General features: G+C 38.6%; 1 protein-coding gene across 1 annotated transcript; it reads left to right on the top strand.

Moving 5' to 3' along the window:
• The first annotated feature begins 3,911 nt into the window (after nt 1-3,911).
• On the top strand, nt 3,912-24,545 carry FEM1C (fem-1 homolog C). The gene is made up of 3 exons (XM_007451211.1): nt 3,912-4,060; nt 4,885-5,602; nt 21,507-24,545. Exons 2-3 carry the CDS (start codon nt 5,059-5,061, stop codon nt 22,811-22,813), a joined length of 1,851 nt encoding a protein of 616 aa, XP_007451273.1. The 5' UTR covers nt 3,912-4,060; nt 4,885-5,058; the 3' UTR covers nt 22,814-24,545.
• Nucleotides 24,546-24,983: the final 438 nt, after the last annotated feature.

Raw genomic sequence — 24,983 nt, 5'->3', positions numbered from 1 at the left:
TAGTTTACTAATTATAGGAGATTATATGGACGCCAAAAAATCACAAGGTGGTCAGACAAATTTGGGAAATTTTGATATACTATTTTACACATACCAAAGTAGCAAGAATTTTAAAAATATGATATCTAGTGGGTACAAGTTTCGGCGAATTCAGCACACTCTCTTGCCACTAGTATAAGCAGATTGGCCTAACTCTTTGGGAAAGTGATACAATATGTATGAGAAGCCAGAAAGATGTTCCATAATCCAGCTCCTGGAAATTTATCCCAAAGCAATACATGAAAAGAAGAAAACAACTTAGACAACTTGAAAATGTTTGTTGTTCTAGTAATAAGGGTGCCCCGTCTCTGCTAGTCCAGTTCCTTCCCACCACCCTTTCAGGTATGGGGTAGTGTCCCCTCTGGGCTTACAGTGTCTTGGGGGCCTTGCAGAGAGGTGCACTCTTAGGGACTTGTAGTGCCTTGGGTCTCAGGGAAGGCCAGTGAGTCAGAGCTGTGAATGCAGTGACGCATTGCTTCCCCTCAGAGGTAGACTGGGTGTTTGCCTTGGCTCCTGAAAGTGGCTCGTCTTTTGCCTGCCATCCCCTGGGCACTTACCAGAATGGGTTATTCAGAGGCTCCCTCTGGTCCTTTCCCCCTTTTCTACCTCTCTAGTTCCCACCTGTACCACCTGCAGACTCCTTGACCTTGAGTCCATGGTTCTCCTTGTTATATCCCCCCAAATATTCTGAGGCTTTCAGGACCACAGTAATTGCTGATTAAACCAGAGTCCAAAGCCTTAGCAACCAAACCAATCCAAATCGAACCAAGCAAGCCAAACAAAAAAACTTTTCCTTCCCAGTCATAAAAGGTGCCCTAGGAGATGGGTGTTGAGAAACACAATGTAAGATCTTTCAGCAAAACAGAAAATGGAATTTTAGTTGAGTTTCTATTTAAGAAAATAAAAAAACTAAAAACAAAGATTGGAAGAACAAATACTGCCAAAATCTTTAGAAATGGAGACAACCTCCAATAGGAGGTTAATGAGTAAATCAGTAGTCTTCAAATATTTTTGTTCACATACATGAAATATTATTTACCCTCTTGCATATTTCTAGGTTAACATCTAAAATCTTTTCATCATAAGTTTAAGCAGTTGCAAAGGATACAATTTCCTGCATACTGTAAAAATGACATTTTAAACACTCTTTTAAGTGAATCCAATGAAATCTAAATACCATAGCAATTATGCCTATTATCAGCTATTTACAAAATATATGAACAAACTCTTCTTTACCTTCAGTATATTTTATGTAATTTATTTTTCTTTTCACACTTATAGCTCCATTCCGCTTCCCCATCCCTCAGGATCATATCCTAGTTTAATGTATTTTTATGTTTGAATGTATTTTATTGATCATCCTATTACATTTATCTGTGATGAAAATATAAATATATTTAATTTAAAAATTTCCCGTGACTGAAAGACTATGTGTTAGAACATTTTCTTCTAGATTAAGATATTATTATATTTATTAGTAATGATCAGGTATTCAAAACAATGCAAAATATATTACAAATGTTTATAATTACTAAACATGTAATTTTTTACAATTAGTGCATGCATTTGTTGTTAAATACTACATTTTACAAGAATGAGAGAGTTAAGCGTCAATGTTTTTCTCAATTTTTCATTTTTACAAATTCTAAGAAAATGTTTTTACATTAATAAGTATATGGGGCTGTAAGAAGTGTTGTCACATCAATTCACTCAATTCTTTGAACTCCTTCCAATTTATAAACTCAGTGATCTTGAGGTCATACTTTGTTGAAAGTAATTATTTGGAAATCACCTAGCTTGCAAAAGAATTTGTTTTCCAGTCATTAGGAGTATACTTTCTCTGTACAGTCCAATATTTTAAATTGATAAAGAACTGACAAAGGTTGCCTGAGGTTTTTTTTTGTTTTGTTTTGTTTTTTTGCGGTATGCGGGCCTCTCACTGTTGTGGCCTCTCCCGTTGCGGAGCAACAGGCTCCGGACGCGCAGGCTCAGCGGCCATGGCTCACGGGCGCAGCCGCTCCGCAGCATGTGGGATCTTCCTGGACCGGGGCACGAACCCGTGTCCCCTGAATCAGCAGGCGGACTCTCAACCACTGCGCCACCAGGGAAGCCCTGCCTGAGGTTTTATACCCTGGAACAATGCACCATTTTAAGATTCTCAGTGAGTGAAAGTTATGTCCTTTCTTTTTGCAATTTGGGAAATATATGGCTATTGTAAAAGAGCTGGGAAATGAAACAGGGAGATGCCATACTGCATTCCTTTACCAGCAGATCAGTTTTAGGAAGTGATACAGATGCAAGCTGAAGATTCAGAAACTGGTGGCCTTAAAACTAAGTGTGCACCTACCCCTTGAAAATCCCCTGGGGGATGCTCATGTCCATTTGAAGACCACTGATGTAAATTTTTACATCATCTTATTGAATTTGATAAGAGAGATAGGTCAGCTCACATTAGGCGTTGGTTGGGAAACTGTACTCTGGTGTTTACACCTTGGGAGTGTAGAACTGTGACCTTTAACACTAGGGATAAAACAGCCAATTCCTCTTGGTTGTTTGATTTTTATAGATTGCTACCCTCATCCTTTCTATTCTGCCCTTCTGTATTTTCTTCTCAGTGGTAGTAACCTTAACTTCAATTTTGGAGTACTGATGTTGAGCTTATATACTGACTGCCTGAGGCAAATATAATGCCCCACTTAAAAATGATTAAGACCATAAAAAATAAGAAATCTTTAGAGTATAGTAAGGTAAAAAAGCAAAATATGTAGTTGTATGAAAATTATTATTTCAATTATACAAAACTACATAAAATTCTGGACAATAAGTAAATATGCAAAAATGAAGTGATTTTTTAATAAAATGTCTTTAATGTTGCATTACTTTTTAAGTAATAATGCTAATTACACTTATGATGCTGGGGGTCAAATGTCTAATCTAACATTCTCTTTCTTTTAACGTTACCAAAAAACTGTGTGAGTTTAAGTCCCCCAAAATAAAGTGTTCAAGAGATTGAAAACTACGTTTTTCAAAACTATTTTCTCATCATGATTCCCTATGGGTGTTAAGTCTCCAAACATATTTAAACTCTTCCTCAACCTAGTTTAAAACATCCCATGTGTTAACGTCATGAATTCCACAAGTTTATTTCCTGCTGTACAAAGTAGTAATTCTTTTCATTTATATTAACTTTTTAGCTTCCTCTCATTTCCTGGTTTTACTGTTCAGAATGAAGAACTCGACCTTCTTGACTTAAACTGCTGTTAAGCTTTATCATTTCTTGTAGCTTTATATTTTTTTAGAGTTCATATTTTTATAAACTAATCCATGTTTGGCAGCCTCCAAAACTAAGCTTTTTCTCAAGTTTGTTGTGTTTTTCTTGTTTTGCTTTTTTGAGGCCTCACAACGAGCTCGGTATATTCCAGGGCCCACCAAAGGAAGGAGCCTTAGAAGAGACTAGTCTGAGAGAGTTGATGTCTGCGAGAAAGAAATAATGGCTACCACCCCTCTGGGGGGTTATGGCCTTGGGACCCAAAGGTATCCGGAACCAGCGCCCCGAAAGGTGGAGCGCGGAGCAGCCCCCAACATCTCGGCAGCCTCTCCGCCAACCTTCGGCGGCCGCCTCCGGCGTTGCCCCGCCCCTCCCCGCCCCTCCCCGCCCCTAGGCGGCTGCTCGCGGCAGCCGCCGCCCTCCCCCGGCCCAATGGCGAGGCTGCCGCGTCGGTGATGTGAAGCAGTGCTCTGGCATGTCCGGCCCCCGGTCCGCAGTCCATTATACCATCCGCCGCGGCTGCTGCCGTAGCCGCTGCAGCCCGCGCAGACTGGGAGGGCGGGAGGCAGTTCGGCGGGGCGGGGCGAGCGGCGCGGCCGGATTCATTCCTGTGGGGCGCGGGGTATGGAGAAGCTGTGCGGCTGCAGGCGGAGCTGGGCGGTGAGGACGGCGGCGCGGACAGCGGTCTCATTTTGAGGGGGCAGCCCGAGCCCTAGTGGCCGGCGGCGGCGGGAAGGACTAGCCCCCTGGCAGGTAGTGGAGGCGGCGGCGGCGGCGGTCGGCCGAGCCCGGGCCGCGGCCTGAGGTTCCCGCGGGGAGGCCTGGGCGGGAAGGGGAAGGAGGGCGCTCGCAGGAACGGAAGGCGGGCAGCGGGCTGGAGGCCACAGGCTGGTCGGCCTGCGGGAGGGGGTCGTGGTAGATGGAGGAGCTTGGGGAGGGGGCTGCCCCTATCGGGAAAAGGTAGAGGTGAAGGTTGTGTAGGGGCGGCTGTGGTTTGGGGGACCTACGGATCCCTTTGCGGGGCGGGCGAAGTTAGCTAAAAGGCAGCCGGATTTCCTGAGAGCCTCGAGTAGTTTTAAAGGAGAGAGAACCTTTCGGGTGAGGGTTTTGGCGTTAGCTGGCCGCGTTTTGTTGGGTCCGACCTTTTTTGTTCCTTCTCGAAAGCCATCCTGGCCACAGCGAGGCCTTGCAGCCTCGCGCCCTTGGCCCGCTCTCCTCTGCAGATGTGAGAAAGGGAAACATTTCTGCACCCGCGTCTCCTGCCTCTTTGGGTTGTACTCTCTCTGGGCGCGTGCAAAGCAAAACTAGCCCAAAGCTTGGCTGGTTAGGAGGCGAGAAAACCGGTTGCCTGTAGTGTTTAAATTTACTGTATACAGAGAAGAGACTGTCTCCCACCATAACATTTGGGTCTCTGTGTGTATCTTTTTTGTATTCTTCTTTCCCACCTTTTTTGGGGAGGCGGAGTAGTCCCTAAAGTGTGGCTCCCCCCCCCAGGAGTAAAAATTAAGAAAACCTAGTGTTTTCGCCTTTACCTATGGAAATTTCAAAACCGCTACTTTTTTTTTCTCTCTCTCTAGTTTGGCGCTCTAGTTGTCATATGTTGGACGGCAATAGACAGAACATACACCCGTTCTGGGGCGCCGTGATTAACATTGAACTTTGGTTCCTGTAACCCTTGCCTGTGTCAATAGAGTTAAGCTGGAGCTTTGCTTTGAAGGATAAATAAAGCACAGCTTCTCAACTGGACATAAATGGATCTAAAGACAGCAGTATTTAACGCAGCTCGAGATGGCAAACTCCGGCTTCTCACCAAATTGTTGGCAAGCAAATCTAAAGAGGAGGTTTCCTCCTTGATCTCGGAAAAAACAAATGGGGCCACCCCACTCTTGATGGCCGCCAGGTATGGGCACCTTGACATGGTGGAATTTCTCCTAGAGCAGTGCAGTGCCTCCATAGAAGTCGGGGGCTCGGTCAATTTTGATGGCGAAACCATTGAGGGGGCTCCCCCTTTGTGGGCCGCTTCTGCAGCAGGACATCTGAAGGTGGTTCAGTCTTTGTTAAATCATGGAGCGTCTGTCAACAACACGACTTTAACCAATTCAACTCCTCTTCGAGCTGCCTGTTTCGATGGCCATTTGGAAATAGTCAAGTACCTGGTAGAACACAAAGCTGATTTGGAAGTGTCAAACCGACATGGGCATACATGCTTGATGATCTCATGTTACAAAGGACACAAAGAGATTGCTCAGTATTTACTTGAAAAGGGGGCAGATGTTAATAGAAAAAGTGTTAAAGGTGAGTTCATATTCATTTTAATTTTTTAAGTGTTTACCACTTATTTTCAGGAAGTTTGATACATCATTATAAGCAGTGGTGTTGGGTAAGCCAACACTGACAGGCCTCTTTTGATTAGGTATCCCTTCCAGTATAACCTTGTTGATTGTTTCTTTGGTATTTGATAGTACATGGGACAAATGTGATTTAAAAAAAAGACCTCTATCACTGTGTTAAGCAACGTTTTCTCTCTTTATTTGGAGTAACTTCCAATTCGTGGGAAGTGGGTTCCCCAAAGTTTAGAGCATGTTAGTGGCAGTTGATCTGAGCCATTAGACTTGTGTTTACTTAAGAATATACTTTGATTTAATATATTTTTCTTAGTTTTATTTTCTTAGAATACCCTTGGAGTAGAAACTACTATATTTAGTGAGTCATCGTCATGTTTGTCTTATGTAGGCATTTCATTTGTTATTCTGTCAGGGACGACTAGGCCATACTGACCCGGAAGGATTAATATTAATGAAAAGGAGAAAATCTGTTCCCTTATTCCATACTTACTGTGTGGCCAATAGAAAATCCTTTCATTAAATATAGCAAGAGAGAACAGATTTTTTTAAACTGCTACAATGCCCAGAGCAAAACAAGGACTAGGTTAAGCAGATTTGGATTTGCTGACTAGCAACAATGTAAACCACTTTGTCCAGAAGAAGAGTTCAGGTTTATGGTCGTGTAAACTGTTCAGATGATAGTTTAGAATTTTTTTAACCCTTAAAAACAAGTGTTTTGATAGTATAATATTAATACTTAGCGTTAACATTATTTTCCTTAAACATATTTGTTTATACAACAGCAAAGTAATTCACTGCGTAATATTTAAAAACTATAAAACTTAAAAGAGCATACATACATGGTAAAAAAAAAAATCACACAATACAAATTGGTTTACAGTGTTTAGTATGAAAAATAAGTCTTAACACCATTTCTAGACCTCCAACCCACCAGCTACCATTGTTTACAGTGTTTTGTGTGTCCTCAAGATAGTCTATGCAAATACAAGTATACTTGTCTGTATATCTCTCCCTCTTTCTTCTTTGTTAATTGATACATACTGTTCTTTCTCTTTTTTTTCACTTTAATTTATCTTGAATGTCATTCAACTCCAACACACATGGCTACCTCATTCTGTTTCATGGCTACACAGTATTTCATTGTATGAGTATGCATAATTTATCTAGTCCCTGTTGACAGACAGGTCACATCCAAAATAAACAATGCTGCTGTGAATATTCTTGAACAAATCTGTGGCTTTGCACACTTGTGTGAAAATAGCTATATTATAAATACCTGTAAGTGTAATTGCTAAATCAAAGTGAATGTGCATTTATCATTGTGATAGTGACTGATTGCCTCTCAGAGTGGCTAAACCACACAATTATGGGGCACCACATAGTTACTGGACATATTTACTGAAGTTAGTATAATCTTTTTTTTTTTTTTTTTTTTTTTTTTGCGGTACGCGGGCCTCTCACTGTTGTGGCCTCTCCCGTTGCGGAGCACAGGCTCCGGACGCACAGGCTCAGCGGCCATGGCTCACGGGCCCAGCCGCTCCGTGGCATGTGGGATCTTCCCAGACCGGGGCACGAACCAGTGTCCCCTGCATCGGCAGAGGGACTCTCAACCACTGCGCCACCAGGGAAGCCCAGTATAATCTTTTTTAAAAAGGTTTATCATAAAAATGATACAGCCTCATTGTGATTTTTTTGTAAATTTTTTTCCTGAGGAAATATAAAAATGTCACAAAATTCCAGCACTTAGAGATAATCCTCCCAAAGATACTGAATTTTGCATTTAGATATATGTATGAAATTTTATTTTATATGCTCTTCTGTACTTGTTTTTTAGCTTAATAAATGTTATCCTTAATGTCATTAATAATAGCTCTTTAATTTCAGTAGCTGCATACTCTTTTACTAATGGAGTTTTACATTGCTTCTGCCTTCTCACTATAAGAAATGTTTCTGTAAACATTCTTTCTTATGAATGATTTATTGTTTCTGATTATCTTTGATGTAGGTGTTGGGTAAAAGGACAGCATGACTTTCTTTTTTTTTTTAAACAATCACCATTCTTTTAAAGAATGTTTGTTCTAAAAGAACAAATTACTGCTTAATTGACCATGTTAGTATTGGGAATGCTTTGAAATCATACCTAGAAGAGAAAGGGTTAAAAGGTATGGCTGCATGTTTAAGTTTGTTGAATTTTTAGTTTGTTTTGGGCTTTTTATTCATCAGCCTAATGATGTAGAGATCGTTGATAAACTCACGTATTTAAATCAAATTGGGGCATGTTTTAAACTTAGGTCATTGGAGAGATTAGTACTGGTACTATTTTTCCTTCTCTTTTTCAAAGTTCTTTATACTTCTAGAGATATAATGTATGGGAGAACTATACTGTAAATAGCCCATATTTTAGTGAGCATTTCCCCTTAGAAAACTGTGAACAATATTTAACTTGATTAACTTTGCTATTTCAGAGGTAATAAAACCTTTTAACACCATCATCATATAGTTTTGTACTTGAGAATGTGTATACTCCCTCTTCTGGCTAATTCTAGAGTTTTTTCTTTTTTTACCTCAGTATCAATATGTAGTATTTATGCTGTTTAAAGAAGTACATATAAGAGGAAACAGTTTTATACCAAAAATTGTTTTCATATAGCTTCAGTTTTATATACATACATATATACACGTAATACATATGTGTGTAGTATATGTATATATAATATATCACTTTGTGTGCAGTACTTTAACTTTTGCATAGTGCCTTTTAAATTTGACAGTGAGTCTTAAAGAATATTGGGAGCAGATTAAAGTACGTATGTACCTCCCCCACTCTGGTCCCGAAGCTTCCATTCTTTGATAATTACTCCCTTATCGACTTTTCAGATTTTTTTTTTTTTTTTTAATGGGTTTGGGGGTAATAAAAAACCAGGAACTATTTGAAACTGAGGCAGGAACACTGGAGAAGGATCTGGTAGAGTGTCAAGAAAGGATTTTTTCTTCCCACATTTTTATCCCCATGCAAAAAATGGAAAAGACTGATAAGATGAGGGATAAAATGGAATAATTTCTTAGGAAATTTTATATGTAAACTGTTGGAAATGGTTCTGAAGAAGGAAGATGTCAGTAGATTATGCTTGGTTTGCTTAAATATAAAATGCATGTGACTTCTACCTTCCATTACTTTTTAACAGGCAGTTGACATTTGAATATATTATCTAACCTCTTTCCATTACTTTTTAACAGGCTGTTGGCATTTTGAACATGTTTTAACCTAAGGTGGAATTCATTCATTAATTGAGAGAGCACTTATTGAGTCCCTTGAGTGTGCCAGACTGTTTGACTTAGGATATACAAAGATGAGTAAGACAATATATCCAGTCCTTGATTCCCTGCTCTTCAGGAGCTCATGGCTTGTTTGGAGAGACAGGTTCATAAGCAGATACTTAAACCACACTGTGGTAAATGCAGCAGTAGTGCTTTCTTGTCTTAGATTTTTGGAAATACTTTATCCCCAACTAACTCATTACCTGAGGGGACAGTGGGTTCCTTTTTTACCCATGCCATTCAAAAGGGGGAGAAAAACTGAGATATTTAGAAATGCTGCTCCAGTTTAACACAACAGTTCATTTTTGAGACAGGAGAGTTGGTTGCTATTTAAATATAGACCTCAAATCAGGGCTGATCCCATAACACTGATCTCAGTACTTCACGGTTATAGTCATCTTTGTGGCCTCTCCCGTTGTGGAGCACAGGCTCCGGATGCGCTGGCCCAGCAGCCACGGCGCACGGGCCCAGCCCGCTCCACGGCAGGCATGTGGGATCCTCCCGGACTGGGGCATGGCAGGTGGACTGTCAACCACTGCGCCACCAGGGAAGCCCTGATTCTTTTATATTTGAGTTTTTGTTTGTTTGTTTGTTTATGTTTTGACTCATAATAGGACTTTGCAGATCTATGGGAAAGTTACTTAAACCCTCAATTCTGCTTTTACACCCAAATTCGACTGGAAATTGAGCACCTGAAAGTGATTGGTTGAGTACTACAGACCTATATAGAACAGCTCTTTGAGTTGGGATTGGGGAGACTGGCCCCAGAGGACAGGCTATCCTCACGCATGGGTCAATTATTTTAGATACCCAAGGTAATTAAGTAAATTAGTAATAGGATAATTCCTGTGCATTTTCTGTAGGCCAGATATTGTGTTGGATATTGTGGAGGCTATGAAAAGATACAGCACATCACATTTGTTCACCGCTAAAGGAATGGTATAAATTCATTATATAGGATTTTGGAAGAGTGTACTGACTGGAAAGGCCTCATGGAGTTAACTGGGCTTTGAAAGGATTGTTGGAGTTGAGATCTGCAGAAGGGATTTGATCCAGTTTTTAAGGCTTAGGAAATGGCATAAGGAAAGGCACATTGAGAAATATGCTTGGAGGGTACAGAAATTGGAAAGTAGCATATTTGGACCAAAGGGCAGTCAGGGCTAGAGTATAAAAGGACATTGACTTCCAGGTAAAGGAGTTTGACTTTATTCTTTATGCAGTGGTAGGTTAAGTCAGTGAATGTTTTCAGCAGAGGAACGACTGAGGTGGTTTTTGTTTTTGTTTTTGTTTTTTAGAGAAACCCATCTTAGTACATTCTAATTCTGTTACATTGTGAGCTCATTGAGGCTAGAGACCTGGTGTTTGTATCCATGTGTTAGAAAGAATAATCTGGCCTACAGGGGGCAATTGGTAAATGAGTTTGTTGAATGAATGTGTTGCATTTAAGAGAGGAAAGATTATAAGCTCTTTGATGGCAAGGACTGTTTTCTGGTCCTTGTAGTACAGAAATACGTACATGAAGACATTAAGACAGTGATTGTGAAAAGTGAGTGGTACAGGTAGAACTCTATAGGAGCTTAGAAAAGGGAGAAAACCATGTAGGCTCGTAAGTATGGTTAGCTTTAAAAGGGTTTGAGAGAGCTAGATCAGGCAGTTTTTTGCCTCTTTTTAAAAAATAAATAAATCTATTTATTTATTTATGGCTGCACTGGGTCTTCGTTGCTGCACACAGGCTTTCTCTAGTTGTGGTGAGTGGGGGCTACTCTTTGTTGCAGTGCAGTGGCTTCTCTTGTTGCGAGCACGGGCTCTAGGCGTGCGGGCTTCAGTAGTTGTGGCACGCGGGCTCAGTAGTTGTGGCTCGCGGGCTCTAGAGCACAGGCTCAGTAGTTGTGGCACATGGACTTAGTTGTTCCATGGTATGTGGGATCTTCCTGGACCAGGACTCGAACCCGTGTCTCCTGCATTGGCAGGTGGATTCTTTTTTTTTTTTTTAAACCTTGGTTTTATTTATTTATTTATATTAATTTAGTTTAAATACTTATTTTTGGCTGCATTGGGTCTTCATTGCTGTGTGCGGGCTTTCTCTAGTGCGGCAAGCAGGGGCTACTCTTCGTTGTGGTGCGCGGGCTTCTCCTTTCGATGGCTTCTCTTGTAGCAGAACGTGGGCTCTAGGCACGCGGGCTCAGTAGTTGTGGCACACAGGGCTTAGTTGCTCCGTGGCATGTGGGATCTTCCCAGACCAGGGCTCGAACCCCTGTCCCCTGCATTGGCAGGTAGATTCTTAACCACTGCGCCACCAGGGAAGCCCCTGTTTGCCTCTTTATTATGGAAGTTTTCTAACTTACATGTAAGTGGAGAAAGAGAGAATACTTTGAACCATTATGTATTTATCACCTTGCTTCAGCATTTATCCACATTTGCCAATATATGTTAAAAAATATATTTCTCCCTCCTTTTGTTCTCTGCAGTAGCTTGAAGCAAACCCCAGGCATTCTTTCTCTCCTATAGTATAGGCAGTTTAGGGTATAGATGTATTTCAATCAAGAGAATGTTAAAAAAAAGAAATCCTTTTTTTCTCTTATCCACTGTAAATCCAAAGGAATTTCATGTAAGAAAATCTCCACTGTAAGTTAAGAATGGTTGGTATTAAGAGAATGGACAAAGATAATGACTATTGTCATGTAGGTAGTTTATTTGTATACTTCAGGACTGAGAGTGTTGGAAGCTGAAATTCTGTTTTTCTTCTTTGAGAACTCTAGCTCAGCTCTTGGTTACCTCAGAACACACCTACTAGCAGAGAAGAGTGAGAGAGGGATTTAAAATTTCTTTCTACTCTGTAACATTCCATACTTATTTTGTTATAGTAATAATGTTTAACTAGTTGAATTCGTTAACATTTTAATCCCAGATGAAGTTGCTCCTGCAAGTTGTTTCTTGTTCATCCTTTTCCCTCCTGTACCTCCTGGCACACTTTCTCTGTGTCTTCAGGGAAACTTGGCGTCCTAGTTGGGGAAGCTAAGCTGTAGATGATGTGTCTATTGAGTGCAGTAGGGAAATATCTATTGTGTTCCTCTGTCCCTGAAGGTTGGATTGTAAACTGTGTCCTCACAAAATTGAACTGAAGATGGTGAAAATGAGTAGATCCTGAACACTACTGCTATTTCAGAGTCATCCCCATCAATACAAACTTAAGGCAGTGGTTAAGTTTTACTTACTGATCTTTTAGCTACATATAGTTCCCTCACTGAGTTCATCTTTATGAGATGTTAATCACATTGATTAATTAAATTTGTTTAAAAGAAAATTTAGGAAGCCCATGGCATTCTAAAGATTATGCTACTGAGACATCGGGAATGTATGTGTTGGAAGATAGAGGTGGAAGAGTTGGGGAGAGGCCCAGGTAAAGAATTCACATGGATGCAAATTTGATTAAAATATCTCTTTTCCTCTTTTTTCCCTACCTTTGGATAGAGCTGCAGTTGAATAGAGAGTCTGGACTAGAATGTAAGTCTGAACTGTAATGTTGATATTTTCATCAACTTATGTTGTATAATTTTCATCAAATTATACTATTATTAGTTGAATTTAGTCCTGATCCCTTAGCTCAGATATTACTGCTTGCCATCAAGACCCATTTCAAAGGCAAGTCCTCATCCCCCTCGAGTCACATGAATGCATCTTGAGCATTTTTTAGCATTTAACTTTGTAGTGAGCTCAAGGACCTGTATTGTTAAATTTCTCTGTGTTCCTAGCTCACTGCCTTATATAAAGAATTAATGAGGTGGACTGGGGAAGCACTATTTCTTTTTTTTTTTTTTGCTGTATGCGGGCCTCTCACTGCTGCGGCCTCTCCCGTTGCGGAGCACAGACTCCGGATGCGCAGGCCCAGCGGCCACAGCTCACAGGCCCAGCCGCTCCACGGCACGTGGGATCCTCCCGGACCGGGGCACGAACCCGCGTCCCCTGCATCGGCAGGTGGACTCTCAACCACTGCGCCACCAGGGAAGCCCCCTATCCTACTTTTGATTCTTTTTTTTTTTTTTTCAAACTCTTGTCCTTGAGTATCTCTGGTGTTACAGCATACATGGGGAAGGGAAATATTCTGAGCAGAGGAACTTTCTAGTGCTCCTTTGATATCCTAAAGTTTTCCTCTTTACCCCTTCCCGCCTGCTCCCTTAACACATACCAATTAGCTATTCCAGGAGTAAAATGCTTGGAATCAGCCTTGTTATGCAGTTGAACTGCAGCCCTCCCGGCCGGCCCCCACGTTTATAGGTGGACCTCTCTTAAAGACTCGGCTTAGCCCCAGCTGCAAGGTAGAAGAATGGATGCCAAGCACAGCAGGCTAAAGAGGAGAGATGATGAGCGAGCTGGAGCTGTCGTGTAAGCTGGCTCTGCTCGCCGCACAGGCCAGGAAATCGGGAGACGAGGTGTTGAGGCAAGGAGTACAACTTTATTCGGAAAGATGGCAGACCGAGAAGATGGCAGACTAGGGTCCCCCAAAAAACCACCTTATGGGGTCTGGATGCCAGTTTTTTTTTTACAGAATCAGAGGGAAGTAAAGTAAAAAGGCAGAAGAGAGAGGGAGAGGGGGAGGAAGTAAAGTAAAAAGGGCCATCAGTCTTGGAGAACATCTGGAATGGCCAGCCTCCAGGAGGGGATGTGTTCATTTCTTTTTTCTTGCAGCCATTCATAGGTGGGTAGGGTTCCCTGAGGCAGGCAATTATGTATGATTATAATAACAAAAGCAACGAAAAGCAAAGGCTAAAGTCAAAGAAACAGATCCAACATGGAGTCAAAATTGGCTGTTCTCTGTTATAATAAGAACTGTTTTTGTGCATTTCCAGACAAATCTGTTATGATAAAAAACCTTTTAATTGCTGTTTCTATCAGTCAAAACTTATACTTTACTAAAAACAAATACTTTGATTTTAAAACAGCTTTGAGACATAATTCACATACCATTCACGCATTTAAAAACCACCCATCATTGGTTTTTAGTATGGTCACAGATTTGTGCAGCTATCACCACAATTACTTTTTTTTTTTTTTTTTTTTTTTTGGCTGTGTTGGGTCTTCGTTGCTATGCGTGGGCTTTCTGTAGTTGCAGCGAGTGGGAACTACTCTTCGTTGAGGTGCGCAGGCTTATTGCGGTGGCTTCTTTTGTTGCAGAGCATGGGGTCTAGGCATGCGGGCTTCAGTAATTGTGGCACACGGGTTCAGTAGTTGTGGCTCGCGGGCTCTAGAGCACAGGTACAGTAGCTGTGGCGCGTGGGCTTAGTTGCTCTGCGGCATGTGGGATCTTCCTGGACCAGAGCTTGAACCCATGTCCCCTGCATTGGCAGGCGGATTCTTAACCACTGCACCATCAGGGAAGCCTAGTTCCCTAAGTTTTGAAAAACATAAACTGTAATTTAACCATCACTACAATAGAGGTGGAATGAAAACTTCCTGTATGCCCCTTTGCAGTTAACCATTCTCTCAGCACCCACCTTCTGGCAATCACTGGTCTGTTATCTGTCCTTATAGTTTTTTAGGCATTAATTTTAATAGTGAAAATTCTGAAGGAATGCAGATGTCCATCAACAGAGAAGTGTTTATGTAAATTATGACATGCCTCCTTACTTGAACTTTAACCATAAAGCCATTAAGAGTGATTATGTAGTATCTATGTAAATAGTTCATGTAGACTATATACATGGAACATGACAAAATGACTAAGATGTAGGTGAAAAGCAGGAAACAGTTGTATATTTTCTGATTACAACTTTATCAAAATATACTATGTAAAGACACTTGGAGACATGACATAGTTGCTGTAAAATTATGCTTTTGTATTGGTTTTTTTTTTTTTTTTGACCTCTGTTTTCTTAACTTTTAAGTAATGCTCTAGGTTATAATTCAGAAATTTTTTAGGACTTCCAGGGCATGAAAGTGTGGCGGTTATATACTTAACCTGTTAGAATAATAAAGGTGATCCCCTCCTGCTAAGATTTTACTTCTTTTTTGTAATGTATTTATTTATTTTATTTATTTATTTTTGGCTGCGTTGGGTCTTCGTTGCTGTGCGCAGGCTTTCTCTAGTTGCAGCGAGCGGGGGCTACTCTTTGTTGTGGTGCACAGCCTTCTCATTGCGGTGGCTTTTCTTGTTGCGGAGCATGGGCTCTAGGCATGCGGGCTTCAGTAGTTGTGGCACACGGGCTCTAGAGCGCAGGCTCAGTAGTTGTGGTGCATGGGCTTAGTTGCTCTGCAGCATGTGGGATCTTCCTGGACCAGGGCTCGAACCCGTGTCCCCTGCATTGGCAGGCGGATTCTTAACCACTGTGCCACCAGGGAAGTCCTAAGATTTTAGTTTTTAAAGTTATTTTGTCCTTATTTGAATCATTTTTTGTGATATCAACTATTAAAAATATAAGAATCTACCTTAGCTTTGATATTGTGCTAACTGCTATCTGGGATATAAAGGAAATATAACATAGGCTCTGTGTACTTTAGGAATAGACAGTTTAGGTAAGAAAACCTATTTGTGAAGCACTAACATATTATGTAAGGTATTACGTAAGATTATAATAGTAGATATAACATGAGTACTTACCAGGATGAATGAAACATTTATTCACCAGGCATTCTCAAAATGATAAATTGACATAGTATAACCAAGAAGGCCTCTTTGAGCAGCTGAAATTTCTGGTGCAAGTTGGAGGAAAAGAAGTTAAAAAGGCAAAGAAGAAAGAGTATATTGACAGGAAAATTAAGAGAAGAGGCATGGAGGTGGAAGTAAGTGGGACTATTCCAGGGACTGGGAGAGGTAACTTAGAATACAGTGATGGGAAGCCTAAGCAGTTTCTTTGCCTTGGGTGTGGCTGGTATTGATGTCTTTTGGGTTAGAGAAGGTGTTGGCAAACTCTGGCCCAGAGGTCAAATCCTGCCCACCCGCTGTTTTTGTGCTGCCTGAGAACTAAGATATATTTTTTATATTTTTTAATGGTTGAAAAAACAATCAAATGAAGAATAATATATCATGACACGTGAAAATTACACAAAAGCCACATTTCAATGTCCATAAGTAAAGTTTTGTTGGAAAACAGCCATGTCCATTAATTTAACCAATTGCCTATGGATACTTTTTGTTATATGGTAGAGTTGAGTGATTACAACAGAGACCTTATGGACTGCAAAAGCTGGAATACTATCTAACCCTTTACAGAAGAAGTTTGCTGGCTCCTGGGCTAGATTCACAGAGCAGCATTCATACTGGAGATGACAATGAATGAGGCTAGAGAGGTAGGTTAGGGAAATATTTCTCTTTTTAAAAATCTATTTCCCAGAGTATATCTTCTTATGTGTATTCCCACTACCAAGATTAAGCTTTACTTCACATGACATGCCTTCTAAAACTATAGATTTCTGCCTTGTTGCTTTCTCATCCTCATACAGATAGTGCTTTGAGAATCAATGCTGTAGAATTTTGAAATCTTAAAGATTTTCAGCTATTTCTTTGGAGGAAGCATGAAAGCTCTTGAGCTGGAAAGTAATATGATTGGTGGAAGTTTTATTATGAGGCTTGGTTTATATTAGAAATAACTTATTCACTGGAGTGTAGTATGACTAGCATTTAAAATATGACCTTAGTAATGAGCAATACACTGAAATGGCAATTGGGAGACATGGGTTTTTATTTTACTACCAATTTCTCTGGTTTCTGTTTGTAGAACAAGTTTATCTTCTCTACTTTGCATAGTTATTAATAATAAGTTCGCAATAGTTAATACAATTTAGGGGAAAAAATGCCGTGCTAGCATACTGGTACCTTTTCTCTTCATTTATTTCTGCTTTTTATTATTTGCTTCTAGTCTCTCTAGGTTTAATATATTGTTTTTCCCCTATAAGTTCTTGAGATGGAAACTTAGCTGTTTTTTTCAAAAAGCCGTTCTTTTCTAATGTACATTTAAGCATAGTTTTAGCCATGTCCCACAAGATTTTTTATTTAACATTTTTATTATCATCCAGATAAAAATATTTTCTGCTTTCCATTGGGATTCATTCTTTGACCCGTGGGCTATTTAAAAGTATATTTTTAAATGTCAAATATGTGGAGACTTTTCTAGGGTTTGTTTTTTTTTTCCGCTTGTTTGTTTTTAATCTAACTTGTATTGTGGACTTAGAACATATTCAGTGATTTCAGTCCCTTGACATTTGTGTGAGTCTCATGTTATGGCCCAGAATGTAGTCAGCATTTGTATATGCTCCATGTGTCCTTAGAAAAAAATTAAATTCTATAGTGTTCATTTAATTTTCAGTATCCTTATTGGTTTTGGTCTCCTAAACTGAAAAAGGTGTGTTCAAATGTATTATGAGTGGATTTATCTGATGTTCCTTGTAGTTCTGTTGATTTTTGCTTTATTTATTTTGCTGTTTTTAGGTGAAAACAAATTTAGAATTATATCTTTCTGTTGTTTTGAATTTTATGTCATTATAAAATGTTTTATCTGTAATCATGCATTTTGTTTTAAAGTCTACTTAATCTGATATCTTAATATCAGACAGCTTTCTTATGGTTAATTTTTGCATAAAGTATATATATTTTTTCATCTTTTCACTTCAACCGTTTTCTATCCTTACATTTAAGGTATTTCTCTTGTAAGCAGCATGTAGTTGAGTTGTGTGTGTGTTTGTATTTTCAGTCTGACAGTTTTTGTCTTTTAATGGAACATTTAGTTTGCTTGTATTTAATGTAACTACTTATATATTTGGGCTTTAATCTCCTAGCTACTTACTGATTTTTATTTGTCTACCTGTTTTGCTTTGTTTCTGTCTTTGTTTGGATTATTTTTCATTTTTTCTCTATATTAGAGGATATAGTAATTATATGCATGCATACCCTCTATTATTTTAGTGGTTACTCTAGATAGTAGTACTTTGACTTATCAAAGGCTAACATAAATTTCTAATTTTACCTCTTTCCAAGCAAGGCAGAAATCTTAGAATACTTCAACTCCAATTACCCTCTTTACTTTTAGGCTATTGCTGTCAAGCATTTTTCTTCTATATGTGTTTCAAACCCTGTTGCAAGATATTATTTTCAACGTCAATATTTATTTAGATGTCTCACAAATTTACCCTGTCAATGTTGATACTCTCCTTTCAGGCTTCCATGTGGCTCATCTTTTCTTTCTCACCTGAAACGGCCCTTTACTTCACAGAATTCTAAGTTGGCATTTATTTTCCTTTAGTGCTTTAAGGCTTCTCTTGTTTCTGATTAGAACTTTGCTGTCAGTCTAATTGTTGTTCTTTGGCAGGTCATTTCCACCTATTCTTTGGTTTTAAGATTTTTGTCTTTGTCCTTAGTTTTTAACGGTTCTGCTGTAGAGTGCCTCAGTGTGGCTTTCTTTTTGCCTATCCTTGTTGTTTATAAAACTTATTAAATTTATGGTTAATCTTTCATCAGCTTCAGAAGATTCTCAAACTTTATCTCTTTAAATATTGCTTTGGGCCTATTTTCTTAGTCTATAATTCTGGTTTTAAGCATGTTATCCCTTCTGACATCGTTTCCTCTGTCTCTTATAGTCTCCTGTTTTTCCATCCTTTCACTTGCATGCTTCTTTCTATGTATTTTCATCTGACTTAATTTTCTAGTTCACTGATTCTCTATTAAGCTGTGTGTAGTCTGCTTTTAAAGCCACCCATTGAGTTTTTCAGTTCTAGAATGTCCGTTTGGTTCTTTTTTGTAGTTTACAGTTTTCTAATTCTCAATTTTTTTTTAAATATCTGAATACTCTAAGCATAATTATTACTTTAAAGTCTGTGTCTGATAACTGTATTATCTAGATCTTCTGTTGGGCTTTTCCCTTAGCTCTTATCCTTGGTTTTTGTGTTGTGGTTCCTTGTTTTCTCTTCTGTCCATTATTTTTGATTGGATACCAAACATTATATATGAAGAATATATAAAAATAATTTGAGCTCTGGTATGATAATATCTTCATCTAAATAGTATTTGTATTTGCTTCTGGCTTTTGATTACATATATACTAGAAGTTCTGGATTACTTTAATTCAATGTCAAGATGATTTTAACTTGGATTTCAGTGCCTGTGAACTTTGGTTTCTTTGCACTTCACCTTAACTCCTAGAGAGCAGCCCTTCAGAGCTATAACCTAAAGTGTATAGGGATTTCTTAATGGGCTTTGGACTCCAGTTTTCTCCTCTAGCCCTGAAAGGTCAAAAGCTCTGCCCAGTTTTTTAGCTGCCTATTCCAGAATCAGTAGAGGTCGTTGGGGAGAGCTTCCCCAAATTCTGGACTTTACTTAACTAATTTTCTTTATTCTCCTGGATGTTATCTCCCTGTGAGCTCTTACAGCCGGTCATACAGATTTTTTTTTAATGCAGTTTTCAGCTTTTCTGGTTCTTATTGGGAGGGTGATCGTGCTACCTCTGCCAATACTAGATGTGAGAGTCTCTTATTCCTTTAAAACAAAAAACAAAACAAAACAAAATTTTTTTCAGTATATGGTGTATTCAAAATATATATATTCTGCATTTTTCCAATACGTCAATTCAGTTACTTAAAAAACTGGCTTTTGCTGCATTCTTTTTCTTGATTTTATTATTCTGAATAGAGAAGAATGCCATCTAAGCCTTTTCTTTATATTTCTATTGTCTATTTCTTAGAGAAAATGGGAATATTAGGGATCCATAATTCAAAAGAGTTTTAAAAATATACTTAGTAGTAGTCATGTTTAATTGAAATTATTTTGAGCAAATGAACATTAGTAGTCAGAAGTTCTGGGCTCTCTTAGTGGTTGGTTACCATACACATTGCTAAAACATTCTATCAGACACCCTTCCATTGTAGACCAATTGGAATCCTGGGTCACAATTAACATATCCAGATTTTTTAATATAATCCCTATAGATATCATGGAACACTAATAAACAGGATAAACTTGTGAAGAGATTTAAAGTCCTAATGTATTACAACTTGTGCTTTTGGGAATTTTATCTGTAGATCTGTTATGTGAAGTATTTAGGTTTAAACAACTTTCTAGTACACATCCTGTGTTGGCGTTCTCAAGGCCACCCCCATGTTTGCAGGTAACTTAGCATACAGTTGTACTCATGGCTAAGAGTTATTACAGTGATATAATAAGGACGTGTACCTGGATCATAAGAGGAAAGGCACAGTTGGGGTCTAGAGGCATCTTTGTGCAGGCTTTTTTATGCTCTCTCCTTCCTGTGAGGTCACAAAGAGCAGTCTTCCCCTAGCAACATAAATGCATGTGTGCAATATTCCTGCCCAGGCAAACCCATTTTGGTTGATTAGAGAATGGTTAGAGACTCAATGTCCAGGGTTTTTATTGGGCACTAGGCACAAAGGCAGCCTCTGCTGAGCACATATGCAAAATTCCAGAGTCCCAGAAGGAAAGCAGGTAGTCAGCATAAAAGCCACCCTTATCATTTAGGGAAAGTTTTATATCTTGGAACTGTTTACCAGACAACATTCCAGATGCCAGCCCAGGGCCATCCTTGCAAGCAGGTCTTTCTAAAGATAGTTGTCTCAGCCAGCTATATTAGTTATTTTTCACACACGTGCCTAAAAAGACTGTTGAAATTTTCTGTAAACATTGTATGTAGATATCAAAGGTCTGCATGATAATTTCTGTTTTGATCATTAGTAGAATGTTTAGATTAAATTTAGGTAGTTAAAATGAGTGATTATGTCTTAGTATGTTCCATCCATACAGCCTTTTACTAATGTGCCCATGTCTATTGTCAGTTTTAATCCATGTGTGGGAAGAATTGGACGGTGTTAGAACATTTAGTACATTTTAAAAGAATGTTTAAGAAAATTAAATTACAGTGGGAAATAATCCATTATGAAAGGACACTTTAGATGTCTCCTTTTAAAGTTCATGTTGAACCACCCACATATTTTTTAGGTTTCAGTGGACTTGTTTTTCTTGTGTGAGTTTTTTGAAGAAAGTATTGTACTTTGTTACCAAGATTTTTGACTAAAACAGCTGAGGTTCACTTGGCAATCAGAAATACTGAAAAAATAATTTCTGACTCTTAGAATCAAATTGGAGACTCTTAGGTATTACAGACTAGATTTCTTATTTATAAATGTGGAGTCTGACCCAGAAAGTTAAGTGACTGTCATCAAAACTGTAAATAGCTGGTTAATTTCATTTTGTCAGTTTCTAGTTGTAGAATATACACTTGAAAACATTATTGAAAAATATCAAGAGGCCGTGGATTAATTTTGAATTTCATTTAGTGACTTTGAATATCTTTTCATGCCTTATTTTGTCATTTCGTTTATTCAAAGAATTTAACCAATATTTTTTCTGCCTGCTATGTGTCAGACATTAGCTTAAGGTGCTGGGGATCATTTTTTCTTATTTGTAATCAAATTAAAGTATGTCCCATTGAGGGCAGCTTGGAGCTGCCTGCTTTTCTTTAGATTCTAAAGTATACATATGTATTACATTATATCCTGGTCCCTCAAATATGTTATCTCTTTTTTTCCTCCTCCTTAAGGTAATACTGCATTGCATGATTGCGCAGAATCTGGAAGTTTGGACATCATGAAGATGCTTCTTATGTATTGTGCCAAGATGGAAAAGGATGGTTATGGAATGACTCCCCTTCTCTCAGCAAGTGTGACTGGTCACACAAATATTGTGGATTTCCTGACTCACCATGCACAGACCAGCAAGACAGAAAGGATCAATGCTCTAGAGCTTCTGGGAGCTACATTTGTAGACAAAAAAAGAGATCTCCTTGGGGCTTTGAAATACTGGAAAAAGGCAATGAACATGAGGTACAGTGATAGGACTAATATAATTAGCAAACCAGTACCGCAGACACTAATAATGGCTTATGATTATGCCAAGGAGGTAAACAGTGCAGAAGAGCTAGAAGGTCTTATTGCTGATCCTGATGAGATGAGAATGCAGGCACTATTAATTAGAGAACGTATTCTTGGTCCTTCTCATCCTGACACCTCTTACTATATTAGATATAGAGGCGCTGTCTATGCAGACTCTGGAAATTTCAAACGATGCATCAACCTATGGAAGTATGCTTTGGATATGCAGCAGAACAATTTGGACCCTCTAAGCCCGATGACCGCCAGCAGCTTATTATCTTTTGCAGAACTGTTCTCTTTTATGCTGCAGTATAGGGCTAAAGGTCTGGGAACCACTGTTACATTTGATGATCTTATGGGCATACTGTGCAAAAGTGTCCTTGAAATAGAGCGAGCGATCAAACAAACTCAGTGTCCAGCAGACCCATTACAGTTAAATAAGGCTCTTTCCATTATTTTGCACTTGATTTGCATATTAGAAAAAGTTCCTTGTACTCCAGAACAGGATCATTTCAAAAAGCAAACTATATACAGGTTTCTTAAGCTGCATCCAAGGGGAAAGAATAACTTCAGCCCTCTTCATCTGGCTGTGGACAAGAATACTACCTGTGTAGGGCAGTACCCTGTTTGTAAATTTCCATCTCTGCAAGTTACTGCGATACTGATAGAATGTGGTGCTGATGTGAACGTCAGAGACTCGGATGACAACAGTCCCCTCCATATTGCTGCTCTGAACAACCATCCAGACATCATGAATCTCCTTATTAAATCAGGTGCACATTTTGATGCCACAAACTTGCACAAACAAACTGCTAGTGACTTGCTGGACGAGAAGGAAATAGCTAAAAATTTGATCCAGCCTATAAATCATACCACATTGCAGTGTCTAGCTGCTCGTGTCATAGTGAATCATAGAATATACTATAAAGGGCATATCCCAGAAAAGCTAGAGACCTTCGTGTCACTTCATAGATGATAATTTGACTGTTGAAGCACGACTTGGTAACAGTTGTTTCATAAATGAGCACTGTTGTAACACCAGCATTCATTTAGCTTGATTTCATCGTGCTCTCATTGGCTAAAGCATTGTAAGCATCAAATTTACAGGGTTGGTTTCCCAGTATTTAATATAAATATACCATATAATATATTGTTTGTGAATTATTGAGAAATGTAATCTCATATTCAGATTTCTAAAATTGTCTGCCAAAGGCTTATCCATTCTGGTTTTGTTTGCTGTTGGGTGTTTGGGACAGAGTTAACCATTTTTCAGTGGTGTCTTTATACTTTCCTGGTTTGTGAATTTTATACAATTGAAGGTCTTTTTTGTGCTTCTTCTCTTCTCCGAGCTTCTCCCCTGTTTCCACCTCATTTTTAACCATTTCTACTTATCAGTTTCTTTCCCCTTATGGATCCATGTTAGGTTGTACAAACTTTATGGACTTGTTACCATTTGCAGTTACCATAAGTGCTTTATCTTCTCTATGCACTGGCTTCAACTTGACTGTTGTATGTTAGCATATTTTCTATGCAGCAGTTGGTCAACTTCAACTCTGAAACACTGTTAAGTATGTTACAAAGTTCATTTTACAAAAGTACTCTTGTAGCATGACAATTTTTAGAGCTACGGGTTAGCTACCAGAGCTCAAGCTTTTTTGTTGTTTTTTTCTTTACATCTGAGGTTTCTTTCTCTAATCCACTGAAATTATTGTGTGCTAAATTTGGGAAACAAAGCTATTCTAACTCATTAACCCAGTTGAAATTTAGGTCTGTCGTCTTAATATATCATGCAGTAAAAGGAAGAATCTTTATAAAGTGACCCACCTTTCATGCTGCGCCAGCATTGTCCTCTTGTGCTGATGATGTGATTAGGTGTAGAGAATTTGCTTAAATTTAACCTCAAAGTTTTATCACACAGCTTAATGAGTCACACTGAAATATTCAGTAATTGAACTGCAAATCACTTTTATTTACAAAAAAGAGCTGAAGCATGTCAGTGGCATGATGCTTGCCAAGCCAGATCTAGGCATCTAGGATAATTAAGGTATTTTTAGTATGCAATTTACTGCCATAGTATCAAAGGTCAGTAACAGTGTTCCTTCTTTCTTCAAGCTTAAGTATACCTTTGAAGATAACTTGCATGAATTACTTTGGTCTCAGTTATTTGTCACCCTAATTAAACACAAAAGGTTGCAGTGCTTCCTCTTCCCTTACTGAAAATTAGCTTTTCTTTTCTCTTTTTCTTTCTCTTTCTCTCTACCTTTCTTTTCTTTCTTTCCTCTCTCCCTCCCTTCTTTGTTTTTTTTTTTTTTTTTTGGATTTTTTTTTCCACAGCTTTGCTAATGCCACAGAAAGGGCTCTTTTAACTTAAGAAAAAATAAGTGAAAAGTACTAAAAATGATTCAGGTAATTATCATTCAGCACTTTATTGTTATTCAGAGTAAAATTTATGATGGCATATTTGCCCTGCAAATGTCTTAATGAAATTGTTCTGAATAAAAAGCTCCTTATTGGTTTGAGGAAAAACTCAGTTTACCTGTGAGTTTAATGAGCCTGATCACTTGGATTTTTGTGTTGACATTTTATTCTGAGGGTTGATGTAGGGGTTTTAAGGAGTCATTGCAAACAGTCACATTAGGTTTATTTCATCTTTACTCAGTAAAAAACTTGTAATGAAGAATAGTAAATAAACAAAAAAGCATTAGACTTACTTTCTGATTAAATAATTGAAGTTTAATTTTTTAAAAGGTATCCTTACTCATTTTACTAGGTTGTATATTTAATTTCACCATTGAAAAGGGTGATTTGGATATAAATGGTTGCTCTGCAACCTTTTGATGAAGAGATTTTAATATCTTGTTTACTATAGGAAAATTTGATGAAATATTTGAACTGCCACATAAATTAAGAATAGTTTGTGATTTAGATAATTATTCTAGAAATATCAGACATCAATTTTTGAAATCATTTGCCTCTAACCTTCTGGAATAAGAATTATATGCGTGAACAGCCTTTTTTTTTTTTTAAAGAAAGGAAAATTTTGCAAGTACAGTAAATCTACATTAGTTGATCTCAATAATTTTGGGGTGAACGGTGAGCAATTGGATTTTAAGTGATTTAATATTCCTTTTTTTGGGAGGGGGTAG

Source organism: Lipotes vexillifer, unplaced genomic scaffold (assembly GCF_000442215.2).
Source record: "Lipotes vexillifer unplaced genomic scaffold, Lipotes_vexillifer_v1.1 scaffold91, whole genome shotgun sequence".
Lineage (NCBI taxonomy): Eukaryota > Metazoa > Chordata > Mammalia > Artiodactyla > Lipotidae > Lipotes > Lipotes vexillifer.
Note: the sequence above shows the minus strand (reverse complement) of the source record. Positions and strands in the feature narration are given on the sequence as shown.

Bases quoted from the DNA above. Each gene is read 5' to 3' on its own strand.
- FEM1C (XM_007451211.1), top strand. From the start codon at position 5,059: ATGGATCTAAAGACAGCAGTATTTAACGCAGCTCGAGATGGCAAACTC. The intron at 5,603-21,506 runs GTGAGTTCATAT...CTCCTCCTTAAG, and splicing joins TAATAGAAAAAGTGTTAAAG to GTAATACTGCATTGCATGAT.